The 22,187-nt window shown below is 40.4% G+C and overlaps 2 protein-coding genes across 4 annotated transcripts in view; one reads left to right on the forward strand and one right to left on the reverse strand.

The window, feature by feature from the left end:
- AASDHPPT (aminoadipate-semialdehyde dehydrogenase-phosphopantetheinyl transferase) overlaps positions 1 to 5,231 on the reverse strand; it is a 23,188-nt gene extending 17,957 nt beyond the window's left edge. Inside the window, exons 1-2 of one of the 3 annotated variants that reach the window (XM_048951284.1) lie at positions 5,124 to 5,231; positions 3,807 to 4,032 (exon numbers count right to left, since the gene is read on the reverse strand). In XM_048951284.1, coding sequence (XP_048807241.1) covers positions 3,807 to 4,017 — 211 coding nt within the window. In that variant the 5' untranslated portion in view covers positions 4,018 to 4,032; positions 5,124 to 5,231. Of the gene's footprint in view, positions 1 to 3,806; positions 4,033 to 4,620; positions 4,698 to 4,780; positions 5,016 to 5,123 lie in introns of those variants that run through there. The other 2 variants (XM_048951265.1, XM_048951274.1) reach the window with 2 other exon arrangements.
- Positions 5,177 to 21,718, forward strand: KBTBD3 (kelch repeat and BTB domain containing 3). The gene is made up of 3 exons (XM_048951252.1): positions 5,177 to 5,285; positions 15,974 to 16,218; positions 19,081 to 21,718. The coding sequence occupies exons 2-3, from the start codon at positions 15,998 to 16,000 to the stop codon at positions 20,699 to 20,701; spliced, it is 1,842 nt and encodes a 613-aa protein (XP_048807209.1). The 5' UTR covers positions 5,177 to 5,285; positions 15,974 to 15,997; the 3' UTR covers positions 20,702 to 21,718.
- The last annotated feature ends 469 nt before the right edge of the window (positions 21,719 to 22,187 follow it).

A 22,187-nucleotide genomic window follows, 5' to 3' on the forward strand; every position in this document is an offset into this window, starting at 1 on the left:
ACTTCACATGCGTTACCTCTCTATACAAATGACATCCAGTTACTTCCACTAACAAATTTATAACACAGTACGCATTTTCCCAAAAATTTAAGCATTCATATTAAAATAATCTGAAGAAAAACAGTCTTTCATCTTAGTGTTTCTTCTTCAGCTAGTCAATTAAATTGTGTTTTAACCTACCACAATAACCTTCTGGATTATAAAAAAAACTCACCACCTCAGGAAATTGCAATTTGCAATACCAAAACAGGAAATCTTCCTCTTCAGCTATCACTACATTATCTATTTCAATATCTGAACAAAGTACAAACCCTGATAAAACGTTGCAAACCCATGGAACTTGTGTAGAACTGTCTCTATCTGCAATAGCTTTTTGTGCAGCCCTTCTAAGTAGTTTCACTTTTCAGATTTCAATAATGCAGAAAAAGTAATACGGAAAGAGGCACCTTCAGTATTGATCATAAATCAGAAATAAATAGCACAGATTAAGAGGAGACAAGATGTTTACGTGCACTGATTTTTATGTGTATATACCAGCACACAGTTACTGGGCATATTTTTCAAAACTTGCAACTGCATGATATTCATTTGTGTATTTAAAATACATATTTTGTTCACTGGTTGAACATAAAGAAACAACATTGGAGACCTCCAGATTCTGTAGGACAGCATCACAGGATGGAGTGTTCTGTCCTTAAGCAAGCATATTAAAAAAAAATACTGCAATGTACTTTGTACATACGGAACTCTTTGTCCTTGTTGCTGTTCCAGAGATTATAGCCTATCTATGCAAGTCGTTATGCTCAGAAATACGTGCTTTATAACCGCAGGACAACAGCACCATCCAGTGGAACTGTAGGATAAAACACCACCAGTGAAGTCAAAGGTATCCTATATTCACAGCATGGCATAAAAACAGATCTTGTCTTCTCAGAATTACCACGAACTTTCTCAGAAAGTATTTTAGGTGAGAAAAACTACTAGCATTAGTTCATAATACAGAGACTACAATTACAAATTCTTACATCCTTAATGTTGCTTATTCACTGGCTTGCTTCCCCACCACACACTACTAATAAATTCACATTACTATAAGATTATCTTTTCCAAAGATGTGCATTATAACTCCAGCAAGAAAACTGTATGGCCATAAACAAAACCTATATGAAATTCTGATGGACGATATTTTTCAACTTAATTCACAAGCGTTTATGTAAAGTTGCACAATGTGGAAAACGCAAGGCCAGGCACTGACACACTCCTGACAGTCACTTCTGGCATAGAATGACAAGCACATAAGTTCCTTCTTTTCATTACCATAAGATAGAACATATGTGCTCCATACAAGATGTTGACTGCTGAATTACTCCTGAAGAGCATGCTAACTACTGAACTTCAGAAACTGGAAATGAAAGCAGCAACCTTGGAATGATGTGTTTCATACTCCACTGTTAAAGTTTGTCATCATGAATTCAGACTGTGGATACAATGACTTTCCCAATAGCACCATCTTCTGCTAACACATACCTAGATCTCTGTGAAAATACTGCGATGGGTAAAGTAGCATTAGAAAGTATGCATGTTCGGAATCACATCAGCCTGCATCTCATGGGAATCATAGAATCACAGAATGGCCTGGGTTGAAAAGGACTACAATGATCATCCAGTTTCAACCCCCCTGCTATGTGCAGGGCTGCCAACCACCAGACCAGGCTGCCCAGAGCCACATCCAGCCTGGCTTTGAATGCCTGCAGGGATGGGGCATCCACAACCTCCTTGGGCAACCTGTTCAAATGTTTCTAGCTTGTTTTGGACTGGCCATCCAGATACATAATTTTTCAGCATGACCTTATTACAAAAATGTCAATTTAATTTCAACACTGAAGTCTTTGGAATTACTAGCATCTACAGAATAACCAATATTTTTCTCTTTATAGGAAAAAACACTGAAGACTGTATCAGATCTCTACTGTTTTGTCACAGCAGCTGATGTTCCCAAATCCTCACAACTGCTGACTGCAGCTGTTCAATACAATGCAGAACCATTTGCTCTACTGCAGGACTTCAGAACCACTGCCATCAGCAATACTAGGAAATGCTGGCAGGAGCCTCTCTCGATACTGAAGAAGGTATGAAATGAATGCAGTATTCAAAGACCTTCTGAGTGTCTTCCCTATCCCAGTAGGAGAGGGAGGTGGAGGCGAGTAGGTGGGTGAGGGCACAGCTGCAGCCATCACAGTCTTTGAGTCACAATCTGGGGCCTAATGACTCAAGGTAACAACATAATTGATTGGAGAATGCTAGACAGAATTAACGGTTTTAACATATGTTTAACTTTTACTTCCTGCTTCTGGCTACAGCACTGACTGACTTGCTTTCAAATGTGCCTACTTGCTCCATGGCATGCTCCTGCTGTACATCAAATTTCAGGACTTGTTAATGGCTACACTCAGCATCTGCAATTTGCTGCGCTGTTCATCACTTTATTTTGTTTTGCCTGGAAAAGCCACAATAAAAGCAGTATGCTCAAGCACAACACAGTATTTGGCTCTGCATTATTCCAGTCCCTTCAGAGATGCATATGCACTAATGTGGCCTTATCAAAACCCAACAGTTTCTATCAGGAATGTCCAGATGCACTGGTGTGGGGTCCTCCTCAGGCTATAGTGGGGACACACACTCCAGCATGGTTCTGGAGCCTTTCTACTCCTGCAACAGCATTACCTGATGACCATCATTTTTTGAGTTAGTCTGCAAACACAGAGAATTGAGTCAGATATTTTTGCTTTGAACAGTAGTAAAGTTTCTGTGCATATTCACAAAATGTACCATTCCAAAAATTTAATGCTGACAATAATAAACAAAAAAGCATACTGCATTCAGAAAGATATGAAGTTAGGGTTTTAATTTTTTTTCATACTACATTAAAATATTTTGTAGCATGATGTGCTGGACAAACTGAAGATTATAAAGAGAGATTTTCTCAGCTGTGTTACTGGTTAATTGTTTGACAAGGATTCTCAAAGTCTGAAAAATATCAGTATATCCTAAATCTCAGCATACTCCCTTCTCTCCATCGCTGAGCATTTGTGAACAAAACAACCTTCATAAAAGTGCACTTAAAAATATCCTTTACTAACAATTTATAATTGGTATTAAATAAATACATTCCAATTTATGCTTTTGGTCCTTTAGTTTCCTAAGAGTCATGTTAGCTTAAAGTTTCATCCAAGTAAATAAACCAATAGCAGATGTTTTTGAATGTAGCTCCATACTAGGGATACCTCTAACACACTCTGATGATTCCCTCTCATTGAAGATTACTGTACAGACATAGCAAACATGACAGTTTGTTGCATTCCTGGGCCCAGTGCTGATGCATACAATGTCCACATTTACATGAATGGGAAAAAATATTCAAAGCTACAAGCTGTTAAGGTCTCAGAGAATTGGATCCCACTCCCCAACACTGAAAGCTGTCCTTGTTTCTACCTCCCCAATGGTTAGCAAACCTGCAATTAAAATATCTGCAGGTGCCAATCCTGTCAACATCACAACAGGATTCATGACATTATTCTTCCAGGGTTCTGGTTTCTAAATATATTCCCATTTGGTGTAACAGGAAACCTTAAGCAAACAGTAAAGAGTGTGTAATAGTTTTTTTTTTTTTAAAAAAAGCAAATATGTGCGCACACACACTTCTGATAACACTAAATTGCTAGGACACAGATTGATTATTTGGGAAACTTTGATGTCTTCAGCACTTAAACATTACAGAATCTGCTTTGGTCACAGCAACGCATTACCTGGTAAATCAGTCTTCATTATATCAATGCCAACTTGAAGCTCAGGCTCAGCTGCAAGAACTGCATAATCTCCTTGATGAGAGACGTTGAAGTTGTAATTTGAACATACACTGAATATGTTGTTTGCCAGGAAAGGTTTTCCTTTTGACGTCCTTTGCAAGTGTATTTCATTCCAAGGTATGAACAGCTTTTCTGCAATTAGTTTCCGCATCAGCAGGCGACCGGCCTATGAAATAAAATGAAAGCAGACAGAACTATTGTGTGATGTGTAACATCACTGTAGCTGCTAAAACATCACCTGCCTAAAAAAGTACGTTTTCATTATTGCCAAACAAAAGCGAGCTTTTGTGACAGATCATTTAGGTTTGCCCCTTTAAAAAAGCCTTCGCGAAGTAAATTTAGCCAAAAACCAAAAGCTTTTCACCAGAGCTGGGTACGCAATATGCATATCACTATCAGCACAACGCCTGACAGGGTACGCAGAAAGGAGACTAAGCCTTGAAGGCTGACATAAAATCGGTCCTTCTCTATCTTATTTACTTCAGATACTTCGCTGCACTGATGAATACTCTTTGTATTATCCTTCATACACAGCAAAACTCTCCAAAGCTTCCTTTTATGAACAGTCATCCAGTGACTCAGGCACTACAAGAAATGCTGACCAGCTGAAAGCGCGGGGTCACTGCTTACAGACGCGTCAGCAAAAAGCCTTGAGTAGCGCATTGCTGCGTAGGATTTAAATCCTAAACGGATCACGCGGAAGTCTCAGAATGAAACAGCTTTATTCTCCTACACTCCGCCCTCACTCACTCACAAGTAACCTCACGGGTCAGCCGGTTCTGCCTCCTCCCTCACGTCACGCCGTAACGCCACCAGGACGCGCTCGCAGCCCGGACGGCCGTTACGCTGCACAGCGCGGCCCCGAGGGAGCCGCTCAGCTCCTCCACCGCGCCCCCGCCCCCCCGTGTGTGTACCAAGGCGGCTTTGGCATCGCGAGCATAGACAAAGCGGCCGATGCGCTCCTTCTCCTCAGGCTGCACCAGCCGCGCCGCCAGCAGCCACTCCTCGCGACGGGGTCTCCAGGCGGCGCAGGGAAAAGCCCAGCGCACGCCGCCCATAGTCCCGCAGCCGGGACAACCGCACCCGCCCACCCGGTGGGCGGGAAGGAGGGCAGGACAGGAGGCTGTGGAGCGGCGACAGGCAATCCGCTGTCAGGGCGGGGCCTGAGTGACAGCGGAATGCGCTAGGTGTCGGCCTATCAGAGGAAAGGCGGTGCCTTGCGGCTGAGCTGCGCCCGCGGTGTCGTCAGAGACGCACCCGCACGGCGGGATGGGCGGGCTTTCATGAGGACTGACAGCCCGCGAAGCCACTCCGAGTACAAGAGCCGGGAGAGTGACGCCGGAAGAAGCCAATCTGCTGGCGTCGCTGCTGCGCGGGGGTGGGCCAGACTGGTCGGAGCGCCGCTGGTGTTGGCTGCAGGTGGGTACGCGCCGTTCGGAGGGGAGCGCGAACGGGGGAATGGCTCTTCACCGGGCGCAGAGGGACAGCAGTGCTGACGGCCTCCGCATCCCGAAGCCGAGCGGTCGGGCTGCGAGGAAAGAAAAACAGCTGCCAGCACCCCACCCGCGAGAGCTTCAGTCCATCCTTAGAATGAAGGGAGACGCCGCGGGGCGCATGCGCGGACGGGTGCGCATGCTCGGAAGAGCGTTGAGGTCGCTCCCGCCTCCCGCGGGCGGGGCGCTATGAGGTCGGGGCGGCACTGCGGGGCAGCACTGCGGTGCCGGAGTTTGCGCCGTGCGGCTGCTGCGGTCCGTCAAATTCCAAATGGTGCCGCTGGGAGATGCTGCTCGGTGGTACCGACGTGGAGCTGACCCTTGCATTTCAACTGCTGCGTTCTGTGCGCTCAGAGGAGAAAACTGGGCCTTGCTAGTACTGAGTTAAGGGTTTGTCACAGCTCTAATGCAATGGCATTTTACCCAGTTCCAAAAAAAAATAAGGTTTGATTAACAAGTCTGACATGCTGTGCTTTCTACTTACAGAGATATAAGCGAATCAGTACTTTTAACTAGCTTGTTTATTGAAAAATTGGTGCCTTCCAACTCTAAGGATTCTATGATTACACATAATTATACATAATTAACAGGGGGTGGAACTAGATGGTCTCTGAGGTCCCTTTGAACCCAAGCCATTCTATGACTCTGTAAGTGCAAACTGAAGCTAGGGATGCACTACATGCTGTGTAACGTAATTATGAGTTATATGAAGATGCATTTTGATTATAAAGAGGCTGTGATTATTAGTGTGCTCAGTATTGCATGTATGTTTTGAAAAAAAAAGTCTTTTTTAAATCACATGCAGAAATTTAGAGACTAAAATACAGTAAAAACAGTGGTTTCTCTTCCAGAATTTGCAGTTTTATTTGCATATTTGCCAGAATTAGAAGTACAACACAGCAATTTTTTTTTTCTCTCTTCAAAAAGGAAAATTATAATTCTTGAACTTCTTTACCTAAAAGAATACAGCTTTGGAATAAATCCCAAGAAGTTTGACTCTTTTAACTGAAAATGTTTTTAATCTTAACGGATTGATGTGGTTGTGAGTGGATAGCAATCAAAGATCACTGCTTGCAGAGAGGGAATCTTCCACTTCGGGATTGCCTCCAGGAATCAGTGCAATTTCACCGCTTCCTGCTGGTACCATGCTGTTTCTTTTTGTGCTTTTTTCTTTTCATGCTGCTTTTTTTTTTTTTCACTCACTCCTAAAGAATTCAAAGCTTTAAAGTCTCCATGTCTCTTTTTCATTTTATAACAATCTGTCTCAATATATATTATTGATAAATGCCACTTTTGCGAACTAAACGTCTCAGAATGTCACATACATCTTTTTGATTGTCTGAAAATGATTGAGTATTCACAGAAAATGAAGTTCAGTTATTTATGAAAAGACAGAGTTGCACTGCATTTTCCAGACAGGAACCTGGAATTCTGTCAGTGTTACAGATCTTAGTAAGTTGATAACGTGGAGAAAGAGCAATAACAAACTATAAAAATGCAGGGCTTTCTACATAGTATTTATACTTAAGTTTTATTTCAGCTCCCTCTTACCCCCAGATCAGGAACAGATCAGGAGTGAAAAATAACAAATCATCTTAGTAAGTACATAAAATATGTCAAATATCAAAAATAAATTTAAAACCATTATTTTAAAACCATGAACTTGACATGCTGAACACCCCAAGAGTTTATAGCATTCTAATTGTTCCTGTACTAAAGCAGATGAAATTTATGAGACAGCATTTTTTGAAGACTTATGCTCTGTTTACAGTCGAATTCTGTGTTAAAAAAGGAAAACCTCCCTGCAAAAAATGTATACAATTTCTTTCTTTTTGTTGTATTAATCCTTTTTCCTATTTACACAAAGTATGCTGTAAAATAGCAGTGCTTACAGTTCTACTGGTTTAAAATCCTGCTGTCAAGTAAGACATACCAACCAAGCAGGGAGTGACAGAAGTAATGCTCTCTTGAATCATAATCTATTTCTCATCAGATACCTCATAAGAACTCATAAGAATCAACATTCTTTTATTTTTTCTTTTCTTTTTAATTTACACAGAGTGCTGCACAGGGAGTGCTATAGCACAGTAATAGTGTGCTCTCAGATAAAACCAATAAAGATTGCTTTATAAATCCTTATAATTCTGAAGTACTAAATAAAGGTTGGATTTAGACTGTTTTAGCCAGCTGCATTAATAGAAGATAAAATATCTACACAGAGAATGTTATTTATCCTGTGTGTACATGGCTGAAGAGGGTGTCCATTGTACTGGGAACAGTCTCAGGCATCTCTTCAATTGCAGAAGGCTCAGCCATGTTTATTGTCAGGTAGGCATGGCCCTGACCTGTTTTTTCTAACTTGCATATGCATGGTACTTATCTATGCTGAGTACTTTCACAAAACAACAAGCTGTTACAGAATTGTTAGATATTTTTAAAATTCTTATTATAAAGTGATCAAAATAGTTTGGTATTAGTGTCCTCCAGTGTTACTATATACCTTGTCCTCATCTGAGTGTTTGCGCTCAATCCTTTTTACACATGCTTTTTCCCCTCCCTTATGTGTATAAGATTTCCTTTGTTGAGAATCATAGAATGGCCCGGGTTGAAAAGGACCACAGTGATCATCCAGTTTCAACCCCCTCCTGCCACATTCAGGCTGCCAACCACCAGACCAGGCTGCCCAGAGCCACATCCAGCCTGGCCTTGAATGCCTCCAGGGATGGGGCATCCACAGCCTCTTTGGGCAACCTGTTCCACTGCATCACCACCCTCTGAGTGGAAATCTTCCTCCTAATATCTAACCTAAACCTCCCCTGTCTCAGCTTAAGACCATTCCCCCTTGTCCTATCACTATCCACCCTCATAAACAGCCATTCCCCCTCCTGTTTATAAGCTCCCTTCAAGTACTGGAAGGCCACAATGAGGTCTCCCTTGATCCTTCTCTTCTCCAAGCTAAACAAGCCCAGTTCCCTCAACCTTTCCTCATAGGAGAGGTGCTCCAGCCCTCTGATCATCTCAGTGCCCTTCTCTGGACACACTTCAAGAGCTCCACGTCCTTCCTGTGCTGCCCCAGGCCTGGATGCAGTGCTGCAGATGGGGCCTCACAAAGCTGAGTAGAGGGGGACAATCAACTTTCTCTCCCTGCTGGCCACCCCTTTTTTAATGCAGCCCAGAACACAGTTGGCCTTCAGGGCTGCAAGGTCACACTGCTGGCTCATGTCCAGCTTGTCCACCAGGACCCCCAAGTCCTTCTCTGCAGGGCTGCTCTCAAGGAGATCTTCCCCCAGTCTGTATAAATATCTGGGATTGCTCTGATCCAAGTACAGTACCCTGCACTTGTTACTTGCTTAGGGTAGCACACCTTAAGCCACTCTCATCTTAGCACAAAATATAACCATTTTATGTGTTAGTCACAGCATCTAAGGGTATTTGTGCTGCTGGTTAGTATTTATAATTACATGAATGTGTTCTCATCAGTGCTCTAGTGGCAACTACAGTAGACACTGCCCAAACAAAAGTATGTCTCTGCTCAACACTCACTTTGCAGTTCTGTTTGCTTTGCCATTTCAAACATGGTGGAATGGATACCAGCATAAATTCAAAGAATTGTACTGCAGTGGTTATGATATTAGTGTGTGTAGACATGACAGTGTGCAGCTGTTGAAGTATTTTGAAATGACTGTCTTGGATGTTTTGAACTCCTTTGTAAGTTTAATGGTATACTTTATTTACAGTCTCTTAATGTAATGTCTAGGATTCAAAAAATATCCAGAGAATAAAGCTGAAATTCTGAAGAGCAGCAGGACTAATCAAAGGAAAAGTACAAATAAATTAACATTTCAGTTTCCCCCAAATACAACTACATCTTAAGAAGGATTGTGGTTGGTGCCAAGTAGTAGAAAGTTTTCATAACAGTGTTTACATCTTACAGCTGTCTTTTGAAAATGAAATATTATCATCACAGAATTGCAGAGTTTGGAAGAAACCTCTAGGGATCATAGACTCCAACCCACTTGCTAAAGCGGGCTTCCTACAGTAGGTCACCCAAGTAGGCATCCGGACAAATCTTGAATATCTCCAAGAGACTCTGCAAACTCTCTGGGAAGCCTGTTCCAGTGCTCTGTCATCCTCACTGTAACAAAGTTCTTCCACATATTTGCATGAAACTTCCTATGTTCCAGCTTTTGGTCATTGCTCCTTGTCCTATCACTGCACACCACTGAAAAGAGTCTGGCCTCAACCAGTTGCTTCCTGCAGTTTAAATATGTATAAACACCAATCAGATCCAATCAATCTCAGTCCTCTCTTCACTGAACACACCCACATTACTCAGTTTTTCCTCATACAGGAGATGCTCCAAACCCTTTATCATCTTCTTCGCCCTCAACTGGACTCTTTCTAGGAGATCCCTATCTTTTTTGAACAGAGGAGCCCAGAACTGGATGCAGTAATCCAAACGTGATCTCCCCAGGGTAGAGTAGAAGAGGAGGATGACCTTCTCAACCTGCTGGACATGGTCTTTTTAATGCACCCCAGGACACCATTGGCCTTCGTGGCCATAAGGGCAGACTGATGGGTCACGGCCAACTTGTCGTCCATCAGGACATCCAGGTCTTTCTCTGCAGAACTCATTTCCAGCAGGCCACCCCCTAACCTATACTGATGCATGTGGTTATTTCTCCCCACGAGCAGGACTCAACACTAGCTTTTGTTGAACCTCATCAGTTTTATGTCTGTCCAACTCTCCAGTCTGTCCAGGTCCCACTGAACTGAGGTACAGTCTTCTGGTGTGTCAGCCATTCCTCCTCGTTTTGTATCATCAGAAAACTTACTGAGGTTAGACTCTACCCCTTCATCTAGGTCACTGATGAGCAAGATCAGATCCAGCACCAACCCCTGGAGAACACTGCTAATTACAGGCCTCCAAGTAGACTCCATGTCACCAATCACAACTGTCAATCAATCAGCCAGTTCCAGCCCAGCGCACTGTACACTTGCCTACCCCACATTTTTTAAGCTTCATTAAGGATGCCATGGGAGACACTATCAAATGCCTTGCTGAAGTCAACATACACAACATACGCTGCCCTCCCCTCATCCACCCAGCCAGTGATTACATCATAGAAAGATACTAGGTTGGTCAAGCAGCATTTCCCCTTGGTGAATCCTTGTTGACTACTTCTGATAGTTTTCTTCTCTTCCAATTGCTTGGGAAGAAGAAGCTGTACCATCAGCTTTCCAGGGACTGAGGTTAGGCCCTCTTTCCACATTTCATGGACCTTCTTTTTCCCTTTGAGTTCATCCACGAGCTCTTTTAATGCAGGTACTTACCTTATTTCCTCAAGCATTTTATTGTAGCTTTTTACCAATACATACGGTACTACTAATAGGAATGTGTGCCCATAGTATGGGGTTATCACACTTCTCAGGATGAATACATAGCAGCTGGGTCACCTAACTCATTATTTTGTAGTCTGCTTCATTCTTTTTCCTCTTGGGAAAAGGGCAGTATTAAAACAGAGGGAGTCTTGTAAAAAGCAGAACTGGGTCCTTTTTATTGTACTTTGTGATGAATCTCGATGCTCTTATCAGATGTTTCTTTAGTTCATCCACGGTAATGACTGCAGTCAATCTTTTGATCAAGTGTGAACTGCTTTGGTTTGCTTTGTGGCCAAACACACAGGCCATTTCTTGCTAATTAACAGTCTGGTGTGCAGAATGCCTTGTCCTCAGCAGGAGGTCTGAAGAGAGAACCTTGAAAGGTATGCCTCCTCAATGATATACTATATGAGATTGACCCTAATGAATTTGAAGTTTTATTAAGTGCCATTGCAGTGACCAGTTGGCCAGTTGTTTAATAAGACCTTCTATTACCTGAAGGGGGCCTACAAGAAAGTTGGGGAGGGACTTTTTTTTTTTAAAGGCAGGTAGCAACAGAGTGAAGGGAAATGGCATTAAACTGGAAGAGGGTAGGTTTAGACTAGATACTATGAAGAAATTCTTTACTGTGAGTGTGGTGAGATACTAGAACAGCTTGCCCAGCAAAATTGAGGATGCTCCCTTTATGGATGCATTCAAAACCAGGCTGGATGGGACTTCGAGCAACCTGATCTAGAGGGGAGTGTCCCTGCCTGTAGCAGGGGGGTTGTAACTAGATGATCCTAAAAGTGCCTTCCAACCCAAAGCATTCTCTGATTCAATGATTCTATGACTTTCAAGTAGGGAAAACTTTGAAGGTGTTTTTTTGTTGTTGTTGTTTTTTGGGTTTTTTTTTGTTTGTTTGTTTTTGTTTTTTTGGGTTTTTTTTTTTTGAAAGCCAAGCTAAAGGCTTAAAGGCTATACACAGAAGTACGCATTTGGAAAAAAATAAATATGCTTTGACAAGGCAGAGCAAGAATGAAGTGTACAGTAAGAATAGCAGACCATCAGCTGTGACCATGTGGAGCCCACAAGCACAAACCTACGCAGCAACCCTCAGCTGCCATATGTCAGGGCATCATCAATGATAAGACCATATGGCAGATAGCTGAATTATTCCAGTAGCTGTGATATGCCGCCGCCCCCCCCCCCCCCCAGTTTCTTTCTTCGTGGTGCTTTGAATCTTGCCACTTTTATGACCAGTTGTGCATCTACCAAAACGTAGGCATTCATCAGTGCAAGAGGTGAAAACCTTCAGCACCCGAGCAGAGAAACACTGTCAAGTGATGAGGTACCTTTTTTTTTTTTTTTTTTTTGGACACATTTCATCTCCCAGCAGGCAATACCCAACCACATACTAGTATTAGGGATCAAATGTGTAACAATACAGGAGGTACTGGAAGACTGGTTGTATGACAAGTGCCAAGCCAGTTGTGTGACAGAAAAGGGCTTGTGTATACAGAGCTTTTGTGTGCCTTTAGAAGAGAGTGTATGACACACAGCCTTATGTTAAGAAATAGAAAGAGACCCTAAGTCTAATGAACCATCTAATAGAGTTTGGTTCTTGGTAATTTAGATAGACTTTGTAACTGGAATCTGTGGAAGTAAATAGCATAAAAATAAGGACTCACATTGCCCAGTTTTCCTGAGCTTCAAACATATGCTCATGCCGTCTATGTTTTTACCCTGCTGTCAGTAACTCAATCAAGTATTTATAAGTATAACTGTAACTATTGATTAATTCATATGGCCTTGTAGGAGAATGCATTAAATAATTATAAATACTAATTGGCCCTGTTTTAACATGCCAAATTTAAGCTATCTTGTTCAAGTATTTTGTAGGGCTTTAAAAAAAAAACACAAACATATCTACCATAAGGGTAAATTAGTACAAAAACTATCAAGTGAGATGGGAATTGGCTACAGGAAAGATGAGAATTGATTGATGTATTAATTTCCAGCAGAGTAGAAGGAAGAGCGAATTAGGCTAAACAACAGTATTCATTTGAATCTTCCTTAATATCAAGCAACAACAGTAGTGGTATATTGATAAAATATGCTTTCAATACAAGATAAGGAGACTCTGCTGTAATGGATTAGGATTTAGGATGCAGACACTGATGAGAATTTAACCATCATGCTGTACAATAACTCATAGAAGGGCTTGGGTTGGAACGGACCTCAAGGATCACCAAGCTCCAGCCTGCCAGCCTCCACATTTAATACCAGGCTGCCCAGAGTCCCACCCAACCTGGCCTTGAACACCACCAGGGAGTGGACATCCACAACTTCTCTGGGCAGCCTGTTCCAGCACCTCACCACTCTCATAGTAAAGAACTTCCCTCTGACATCCAACCTAAATCTTCCCTCCCTCAACTTAAAACCATTTCCCCTTACCCTGCTGTTATCAACCCTTTCAAAAAGTTGATTCCCCTCCTGTTTGTAGGCTCCCTTTAGGTACTGAAAGGCTGCAGTGAGGTCACCCCGCAGCCTTCTTCTCTCTAGACTGAAGAAGCTCAGCTCCCTCAGGCTGTCTTCATAGGCAAGGTGCTTCAGCCCTCTAACAATCCTTGTGGCCCTCCTCTGGACCCTCTCCAACAGCTCCCTGTGTTTCTTGTATTGGGGGATCGAGACCTAGCATATAGTTAATGAATATAAAGATGTTATAAATATGAAATAAACAATAGAGTTTAGCAGAGCAAATTACAATAACAAAAAGAGAATAGATAGAAAGCTTACCCACATCCTAGGCTCACTACAAAACTCCAGTGGAGCAGATCTCCAGAAGAGACCCTTTCCTGCTGCTAGTCCGCTCTTAAATGGGTCTAGGAGAGGTGGAGCCTAGCTCCAGTGAATTGCCTTCACCTGTGCTCCCATGGCTGACTCATTGCTTGCCTCAGGTGATCAATCAGAGGTTCAGGCCATGATTCAGCAGTTGCCGTACACCTGGACACAGTATTTCAGATGAGGCCTCACAAGAGCAGAGTGGAGAGGGGAGAATCACCTCTCTCACCCTGCTGGCTACTACTCTCTTGATGGAGCCCAGGATACCATTTGCTTTCTGAGCTGCAAGAGCACATTGCTGGCTCGTATTAAGTTTTTTATCCACCAGGACCCTCAGGTCCTTCTCTGCAGGGCTGCTCTCAAGGACCGCTCCTTCCAGTCTGTATGGATGCCTGGGATTCCTCCGGCCCAAGTGCAAAACTCTGCACTTTGCCACATTGAACCTCATCAGGTTCACCTGGGCCCACCTTTCAAGCCTGTTGAGGTCCTTCTGAATGGCATCCCTTCCTTCCACCACACCACTCAGATTGGTGTCATCAGCAAACTTGCTGAGGGTGCACTCGATTCCATCAATAATGTCATTAATAACGATGTTAAAGAGCACTGGTCCCAAGACAGACCCCTGGGGGACACCGCTCGTTACTGGCTTCCACCTGGACATAGAGCCATTAATCACATAACCCTAAATCTAATAATAGTGAAAGAAAGATGAGCTTGAACTAGACTGCATAAAGAGAATAGAGCAAGAAATGGTGAAAAAAAAAAAACAAATTTGGTCTCATTAATGGCCTTAGAAGGTCTAATAGTTGTTTAATTAGTCCCAACAAAAGCTGGGAGAGGACGTCTTCACTTGAGTGTTACAGGTGAATAAACATCACACAGGAAAATTAAGTCAAATGGCAATTCTGCCAGAAGATCACATGAATGTAAACATGAATAAATTGAATGTGTACTTAAAAGAACGCATGTGATCTTGGCATCGATAGTACTGTAATAGTCTTTTAGTGCAAATATTAGTGGTGAAACAAAACTGAATATATACTGTCATTATGAAAGTGATTATGTGATACCTTTGCCCGCAGAGATGGACCTGATGTCCAAACATTAGGTGTTTCTGTGTTCCTTACACAAAGATGAATATTACTGAAACTGGTGATTTTACCTACAGAGAGCAAGTAGCAGGTCAGAGCATGCTATAGAAAATACATGTAAAAGAGGACATGTCTACTATCTGTTATCAACTCCACAAATTTGTGAAAAGGTTCACATTTCCTTAAGGGAAAAAAAAAAAAAAAAGAAAGACTTATTTTATGTAATGCCAAATAAGCATAGAGATTCACTTCAAGTTTTCATTCAGATGTGGATTTTACTGAAGCAATTCTGCTTTTGCAGATAGTTTTTTGAGGAACAGAACTGAAGGCCATATGAAAAGGGCATTCTAGAGCATTCTGACATACAAAAGAAAGTTTTATAATTACAGAAGCTGGGGTTTATGGGACCATACAGTAACAGAGTAAATGGTAGTCTTGTTCTGTATTTTCCTAGTTCCTCAAACTTAAAATGGAAAGAATGAATATGTGAGATTGTCTGTCCATGGGAATGATAAGATGCCAGCTTCAAGCATGCCAGTGCTGGGATCAAGATCAATGGATCTCTTCTATTCCAGGAGACATGGTGATCTCCTTGTGGGTGGAACTACCTGACTAGATAAAAGCATAGATCAGTTTGCTCTGAAAATACCTCCCAAGAAGAAGGTTGCCTGACGTTTTAAGTTTGCTCTGAGTGTATCACCTGATCACCTAGATAAGCCTTTATCCTGGACTCCACATTTAGCTTGAACTTTTTTTTCATCCCCTTCTTTATTGATTCAGGTGGGCCAGCATCTGTTGCGAGTACAATTGGAACTGTGGATGCAGAGTTCTGCAATCCAAGTTTCTTTATGCTTTAAAATAGGGAAGTTGGACTAAAATTTCCTGAAAGGTCAGCTTATGCACCTGTAGCAGTATGAATAGCTCTTAGGATAAGTGTAAATAAAATATATTTGAAGTTTCTTAATGCCATGAAAGAGAAATCGAATTGTAAGAAGTTGAGATTTTTTGAGGGTAAGCCTAGGAACAGTCTGTCTTAAATGACCATTACAATCTGTACCATGCTCCTTGGTGTGCTTCCTGTGGATTCTGTTGAAAAAATTCCTGCAGGTGGCTACTATGTTGGATACATTACTTTTCAAAGTATGTTTGTATATATTTTGCAAAGTGAAAGTATTATACAATTCAGTGTAAATGTCACTTACATTTAGTGCATGGGACTCGCAAACCAATTTCAGTACTAGGATTTTTGGTTTATGGCATACTTATTAAAAAGAAAAAATAACGACCATAAAATCAATTACTTATTTTTCCATTTCAGGTTCATGAATAGATTGAAGAAAACATGGCCAATCGAGATTACATTAGCAGACCTATTTGCAATGGAATTTCTGTTCCTGAAAATAAAATTAATTCCTTAGTGGCTGAAGGTCATGGACAACAAATTCTAAAAGTACTACAGAAGTTCAGAGAACAAAATATATTTTTTGACTTTAAAATTATTGTGAAAGATGAAGTCATTCCTTGTCATCGTTGTGTACTGGCAGCTTGCAGTGATTTTTTCAGGTAAGTATAATTTTGGCATGAGTTAGCAGGAAATGGACTAAAAGTTCTTTGGAAGGGAGGGAAATAATACTATTACAAAAATTAAAAGAGAAATCATCACAACTTTTGTATGTCTGCAGAGTTTTCATCAAAGCTGTCAAACACTGTAGTACAGATAGTAAATACTTGCACTGTTAGATTTCCAGAGTGATCTGAGAGTCCTGTGAGTTTGAGATTCAGACAGCAGTCTGTGTATTTCACTGGGACTGCTCACTGTTCACTGGAACATAAATGTTAAACCATAAACTGCATGACTCCTCTGTTCGGCAGAACTGACATAAATTGTGTATCTTCAAGATTTGACTTTGCGTGGAACAGTCTGTGTACTTTATATTGGGAAGCATAACAGATTGATTCCAGATACGTACTGCACTGAACAATTGTGGATAACTAGTTAATGGTTTTGGAATTGGGTTGGATTTTGTTATAATAAGATGAGTAATCAGAATAGCACAGTTTGTCTTCAGAGTTATTTAAGCAGATACCTGGTATTTTTTCCAAATTAAAATTTCAGCCTTTCAGTGTGAAACAAATCTGTGATCTTCCTTCTTACTTATGATACTTAAAGCTATACATTCCCAAGGGACAGATTTGTCATATACAGAATTTATGAAGAACTTTGCTAACCTTTTCATTAGCAAAACTGAGATCACAGAATCACAGAATCACAGAACTGTAGGGGTTGGAAGGGAACTCCAGAGATCATCGAGTCCAACCCCTCTGCCAAAGCAGGTTCCCTACACCAGGTCGCACAGGTAGGCATCCAGAGAGAGAGATGTGCAAACCCAAACTACAAATCTGTTTCTAAATATATTCTTTAATGAAACACAAAAGTAAGATGCTCTAAAAATGAAAATCCAGGGTCCTGAAACTGAACTTAATTCAGTTGCCTGTATGTAAGTGATACATTATTTTCAAATGGCCTTTGAACATCCCACAGTCTGCATAAATCTGCCATATATGACACAGGACATAGACTAGACTGTGTCCTTAGGACTGCTGACTAAAGAGGAAATGCAGATGAGATATTTCTTCATTGCAGCAACAGATCTTGCTTTGCTTTAACGTACAGTACTGCTTGGCTCCACAGAGACTCCGACAGAAAGGAATATTAGCAAGAAATGGCTTCCAGTAGTAATTTTTAGAGCTGGAGTAGTGTTTTCACTACCAATAGGCTTTTGGGATTAAAATTTGCCAGACAAGTTTGTGTATAGCAGGTGTTAGCAGCCATAAAATTCATAAGTTGGAATGCAAGGCTTATATATTACCTTTGGAGCATAAAAAGTACCTATGTCCACTAGATAAAAAGTTATTTGTCTAAAAGATTGTCTTTCTTTCCTGTGGACTTCATTTTGGTTTTACTGTGTATACCCAAGATTCAGCAACATTTTGCTTCCTACTTGTTAGCTTTTTGATTCAAAGTTCCTGCTTTTCTGCTGGCATTGCTCAGTTGCTATTGCTTGTAACTGAAGCTTTATTTCGTAGGCACCCAGTATCCTTTCCATGTTACTTTGCAACTTAGAGATTTGTATGATAGCTTCAAAAGACTGAGTATTTATTATGTAGAAAAGTTTCAGGTTGTAGGTTTCTTATTGCAATTATACCTTCTTGATAGTTGGACTAGATGATCTTGTAGATCCTTTCCAACCTTGTGATTATGTGATTCTATGATTCTTGTTCAGGAGGCGAGTTTTTGCTTTACTGAATGTTCACTTTCCAAAGAGTATGGCTGTACACAGCAGTTTTCATTTTCTTTGGCTTCATAAAAGTATGGGATTTTAAGTATCACATACTATCCATATACTAATCGTGTAAGAGAGCTATGATAAAAAAACTCATATTATTTTTAAATGGGAACTACCAATGATTTATTATTAATCCAAATTTTATACTCAGTATTTGGAATCATTTGTCTAAATCTTTCTCCACTATCTTCTTTGGTCAAATCTGGGACACTGATGCTTATGCTCCAGGAGGGTAAGGGCAAGTGACATGGCAGAATGGTTCTCTTGCCAGATTGCAATACCTTAATCATTTTGTTTCATAATGTTAGATTGTGCGCAGTAGTTAAAATGTGGTTGTTATGTATTTAGTAATAAAGTACTCAAAGTTGCAATAAAATTTAGACAGATCTACCGATCAATAATGTTTCTTTCACAATTTCAACAATTGTCTTGGTAGTCAGTCACAATCTATTTTTTGTACAGGACATTTTGTCATCAAATGCTATATCAAAACCTCATTTTTTATGACATCTGCCTGTATCCATATATCTGTCTGTCAGCTCTAAAACAAAAAATGAAAGCTGCTCCTCATACTTTTTCTCCTCTCACCACTCACCCACTTTTATTCCTGAAGAATGCACCCATCATCCACGCTGCCATTTGTTCCAACCTGCAGTTTTGAAGGCCTTTTTCCTCTTAATTTTCTGTATTTATCCACAGTGCATGACCTAAATCAAAACGGGTTTTTTTGCTATATATTTTTAAAATCAGCCTTTCTCAAACTGTTGAAACTGATGCTGCCTCTAACAGCTTTCAGCCCCATTAAGTTGTAGATTTCATCTCACTTTGAAAATCCATAGAAAACACAGCTGCTATCATTTCTGAACCATTGCTTTGAGTACGTTATCACCATTCCTTTCATCTGATGGCATTTAAAGTCAATGTATTTTTATTATTGTTAACCTTCACATTTTAGATTTATAGTTATCCCACCTTATTATGCCCCCCAGTTTTCTCCTCCTTCCTACACCATTGTTGCCTTCTGTTCTGTTTGCTAGATCCTTAATTTCTATGTATATCTTCTATATTTTATTCACAGAGCCATGTTTGAAGTTAATATGAAAGAACGAGATGATGGCAATGTTACTATTAGTAATCTATCACCCAAGGCAGTGAAAGCTTTTCTTGATTATGCTTACACGGGAAAAACAGAGATAACAAATGATAACGTGGAAATGCTCTTCCAGCTGTCATCATTTCTTCAGGTTTCACTCCTTTCCAAAGCTTGCAGTGACTTTCTAATAAAAAGTATCGATCTTGTCAATTGCTTACAGTTGCTTTCTCTGTCAGAAAGTTATGGTTCTGTCCGCTTATTTGATCATGCACTAGATTTTGTACAGCACCACTTTTCCCTGTTACTAAGATCAAGTGACTTTTTGGAGATGAATTTTGAGATATTGCAAAAATGTCTTGAAGCTGATGAACTAAATGTCCCTGAGGAAGAATCAGTGTTGAATGCTGTTCTTCAATGGACCAAACATAACATAGAAACACGACAGAAATATCTGCCTAATTTGATCAAAAAAGTGAGGCTACACCAGTTACCCGAAAAGACTTTGCAAGACTTTCTGCACTCAGAAGAGTATTTACTTAAAAGTGCTAATTGTTCAGTAATAATCAATGATGCAGTCAAAAGTGTGCAAGACTTCAGCGGACTATTTCCAGATGCACGTCCTTCAACAACAGAAAAATACATATTTGTTCATAAAACTGATGAAGACGGAGAAAACAGGCATACATTTTGCTACAACATCAAAACAGATAAATGGAAAGAACTACCACATACACACATGATTGATCTTCCAGGGTCAAGCTTATCTAGCTACGGAGAGAAAATATTTATAACTGGAGGATGCAACGGGAATTGTTACAGGACAGTCAGGCTTCATATCGCTGAACCGTTTCATGATGCCACTGACCAAACCTGGTGCTACTGTCCAGTCCGCAATGAATTCTCCATAGTGTCAGCTATGAGAAAACCAAGGACAATGCACACATCTGTTGTCACCTTAAACCAGTTGTTTGTAATAGGTGGAAAGACCAGAGGAGCTCAAGAAACCCGCAGTCTTTTAGATGTAGAATCATATAATCCTCTCTCCAAAGACTGGAAATCTGTAAGCCAATTACCAAGAGGTATCTACTATCCAGAAGCAAGTGCATGTCAGAATATAATTTACGTCCTTGGCTCAGAAGTGGAGATTACTGATGCCTTTAATCCGTCTCTTGACTGTTTCTTTAAGTATAACGCTATGACTGATCAGTGGTCGGAGCTTGTAGCAGAATTTGGGCAGTTTTTCCATGCAACTCTAATCAAAGCTGTTCCAGTGAACTGCACGTTGTACATATGTGATCTCTCCACCTACAAAGTCTACAGCTTTTGCCCAGAAACCTGTGTTTGGAAAGGGGAAGGATCTTTTGAATGTGCTGGCTTTAATGCAGGGGCTGTTGGGACAGAAGACAAAATTTATATCTTAGGTGGTGATTATGCTCCAGAAGAAATCACAGACGAAGTTCAAGTCTACCACAGTAACAGGTCTGAGTGGGAAGAAGTTTCCCCAATGCCAAGAGCCTTAACTGAATTTTATTGTCAGGTCATTCAGTTTAATAAATATAGGGACCCATGGTCATCTGTAATGACAATTTGCTCTGGAGAATTTTGAAATTCCTGAGTCAAAATGATCTATTTAAATGCACAAATTTTAGAACAGATTTTTTTCAGTATTAGTTTGCAGAAAAATATGTCTTATTTTTGTTTTAAATCTTCAGTTTAAATTGTCTGCTATAAAAATGTTTCTGAAAGGGTCTATAAAATTCCCATCCATCCTAGCCATTATATATCAAAAATTAGTTAGTTTTGTATACAAGTCTTCTCTATAATTATCTGAATAATTTGAAAATACTACTTTTCAGAAAAAAAGTTATGAGGAATTTATTTTGTAATATGTGCCATTATTTCTGTAATAATCAGTTGCCCCAGGTGATAAATTGCTGAGTGAGGAAACTGATAGTGATACTGTTTTCCCTATGTAACTGAAGTTTAAAGAAATCTGCGTCATGCTGGCTTTTTTTGTTTTTTTTCTTTCTCTTTTTTTTTATATTTACAAACCTGTTAGAGAACCTCATTGTCAGTTTTATCGTATTAGAATGACCTGAGCAAGGGAAAAAGCCAAAGTGACCTTTGCAGCATCTTCACAGCAGTAAAACCAGGTGTCTAACTTGAAGAGACTGAAAATTCTCATCATCTTACATCAGCTCTTCAGTTGGACCAGTTTTTTTCCATCCTTGTGCCTTAGTAGTAGCTGTACTTTCTGTTTTCATCCCGTCGCTGTGGCAAGACAAACTTTGATAACAATTTGCAGGGTGAGCAAGATTTCTACAGGGTGGATGATTCAGGTGGGAACTTTGCTGCACAGATGGTCACCTCAATCACTGCAAGAAAAAACACTTCAGGATGTTTTCTAACAGAAGTCTTCCATCTCTGAAGTCTGCATCGGTTTCTGCTGAGCAGCCAGTAGGCTTCTTACAGCAGAAAGTTGCAAAAATAAGTCTTAGTTGTTGCTTCAGTTAACTACCGGGAAAGTTCGTATCTTGTAATACACAGAATACAAAGTTAGAAAAAAAAAACACAAACCCATACTTAAAGTAGGTAGCATTTCTAAGGGAAATAAATCATTTTTTTTTAAAACTTCTAGTATTTTAAATGAATTAAAACACTTTCATCTTCATGGCAATTATAAGTGATAAACTATTACAAGGCAAACACTATGCAATATATTGCTAGAGAAACTATAGTAATCTATTATGTTGAAATTGTAATGGATTTTCAGTATTAATACTACCGTGAAGCAAATTTGATCTGATGCATACAAAGTGTCTGTCCAACAGGACACTGGAATTATCTAGGTTTCATAAACTCACTTGTAATCTTCCACAGCCAGAGAATTCTCTTTCTTTCCAGATATTTAAATAAGATTTTAGTAGCCCTTATGTACTAATCAGGCCACTAAGTTGTGTTATGCCAGACAGAATGGTTCTATACATCTAAGCATGTATTCTCCAAGCAGCTTAAAAATGAACAAAATTTAGTGAGTTACCTAATGATCTTTTACACGGCTTCAGACAACCACTGTAAGTTTGCTACCACAT

Source organism: Lagopus muta, chromosome 1, assembly GCF_023343835.1.
Source record: "Lagopus muta isolate bLagMut1 chromosome 1, bLagMut1 primary, whole genome shotgun sequence".
NCBI lineage: Eukaryota > Metazoa > Chordata > Aves > Galliformes > Phasianidae > Lagopus > Lagopus muta.

Bases quoted from the DNA above. Each gene is read 5' to 3' on its own strand.
- KBTBD3 (XM_048951252.1), top strand. From the start codon at position 15,998: ATGGCCAATCGAGATTACATTAGCAGACCTATTTGCAATGGAATTTCT. The intron at 16,219-19,080 runs GTAAGTATAATT...TTTTATTCACAG, and splicing joins GCTTGCAGTGATTTTTTCAG to AGCCATGTTTGAAGTTAATA.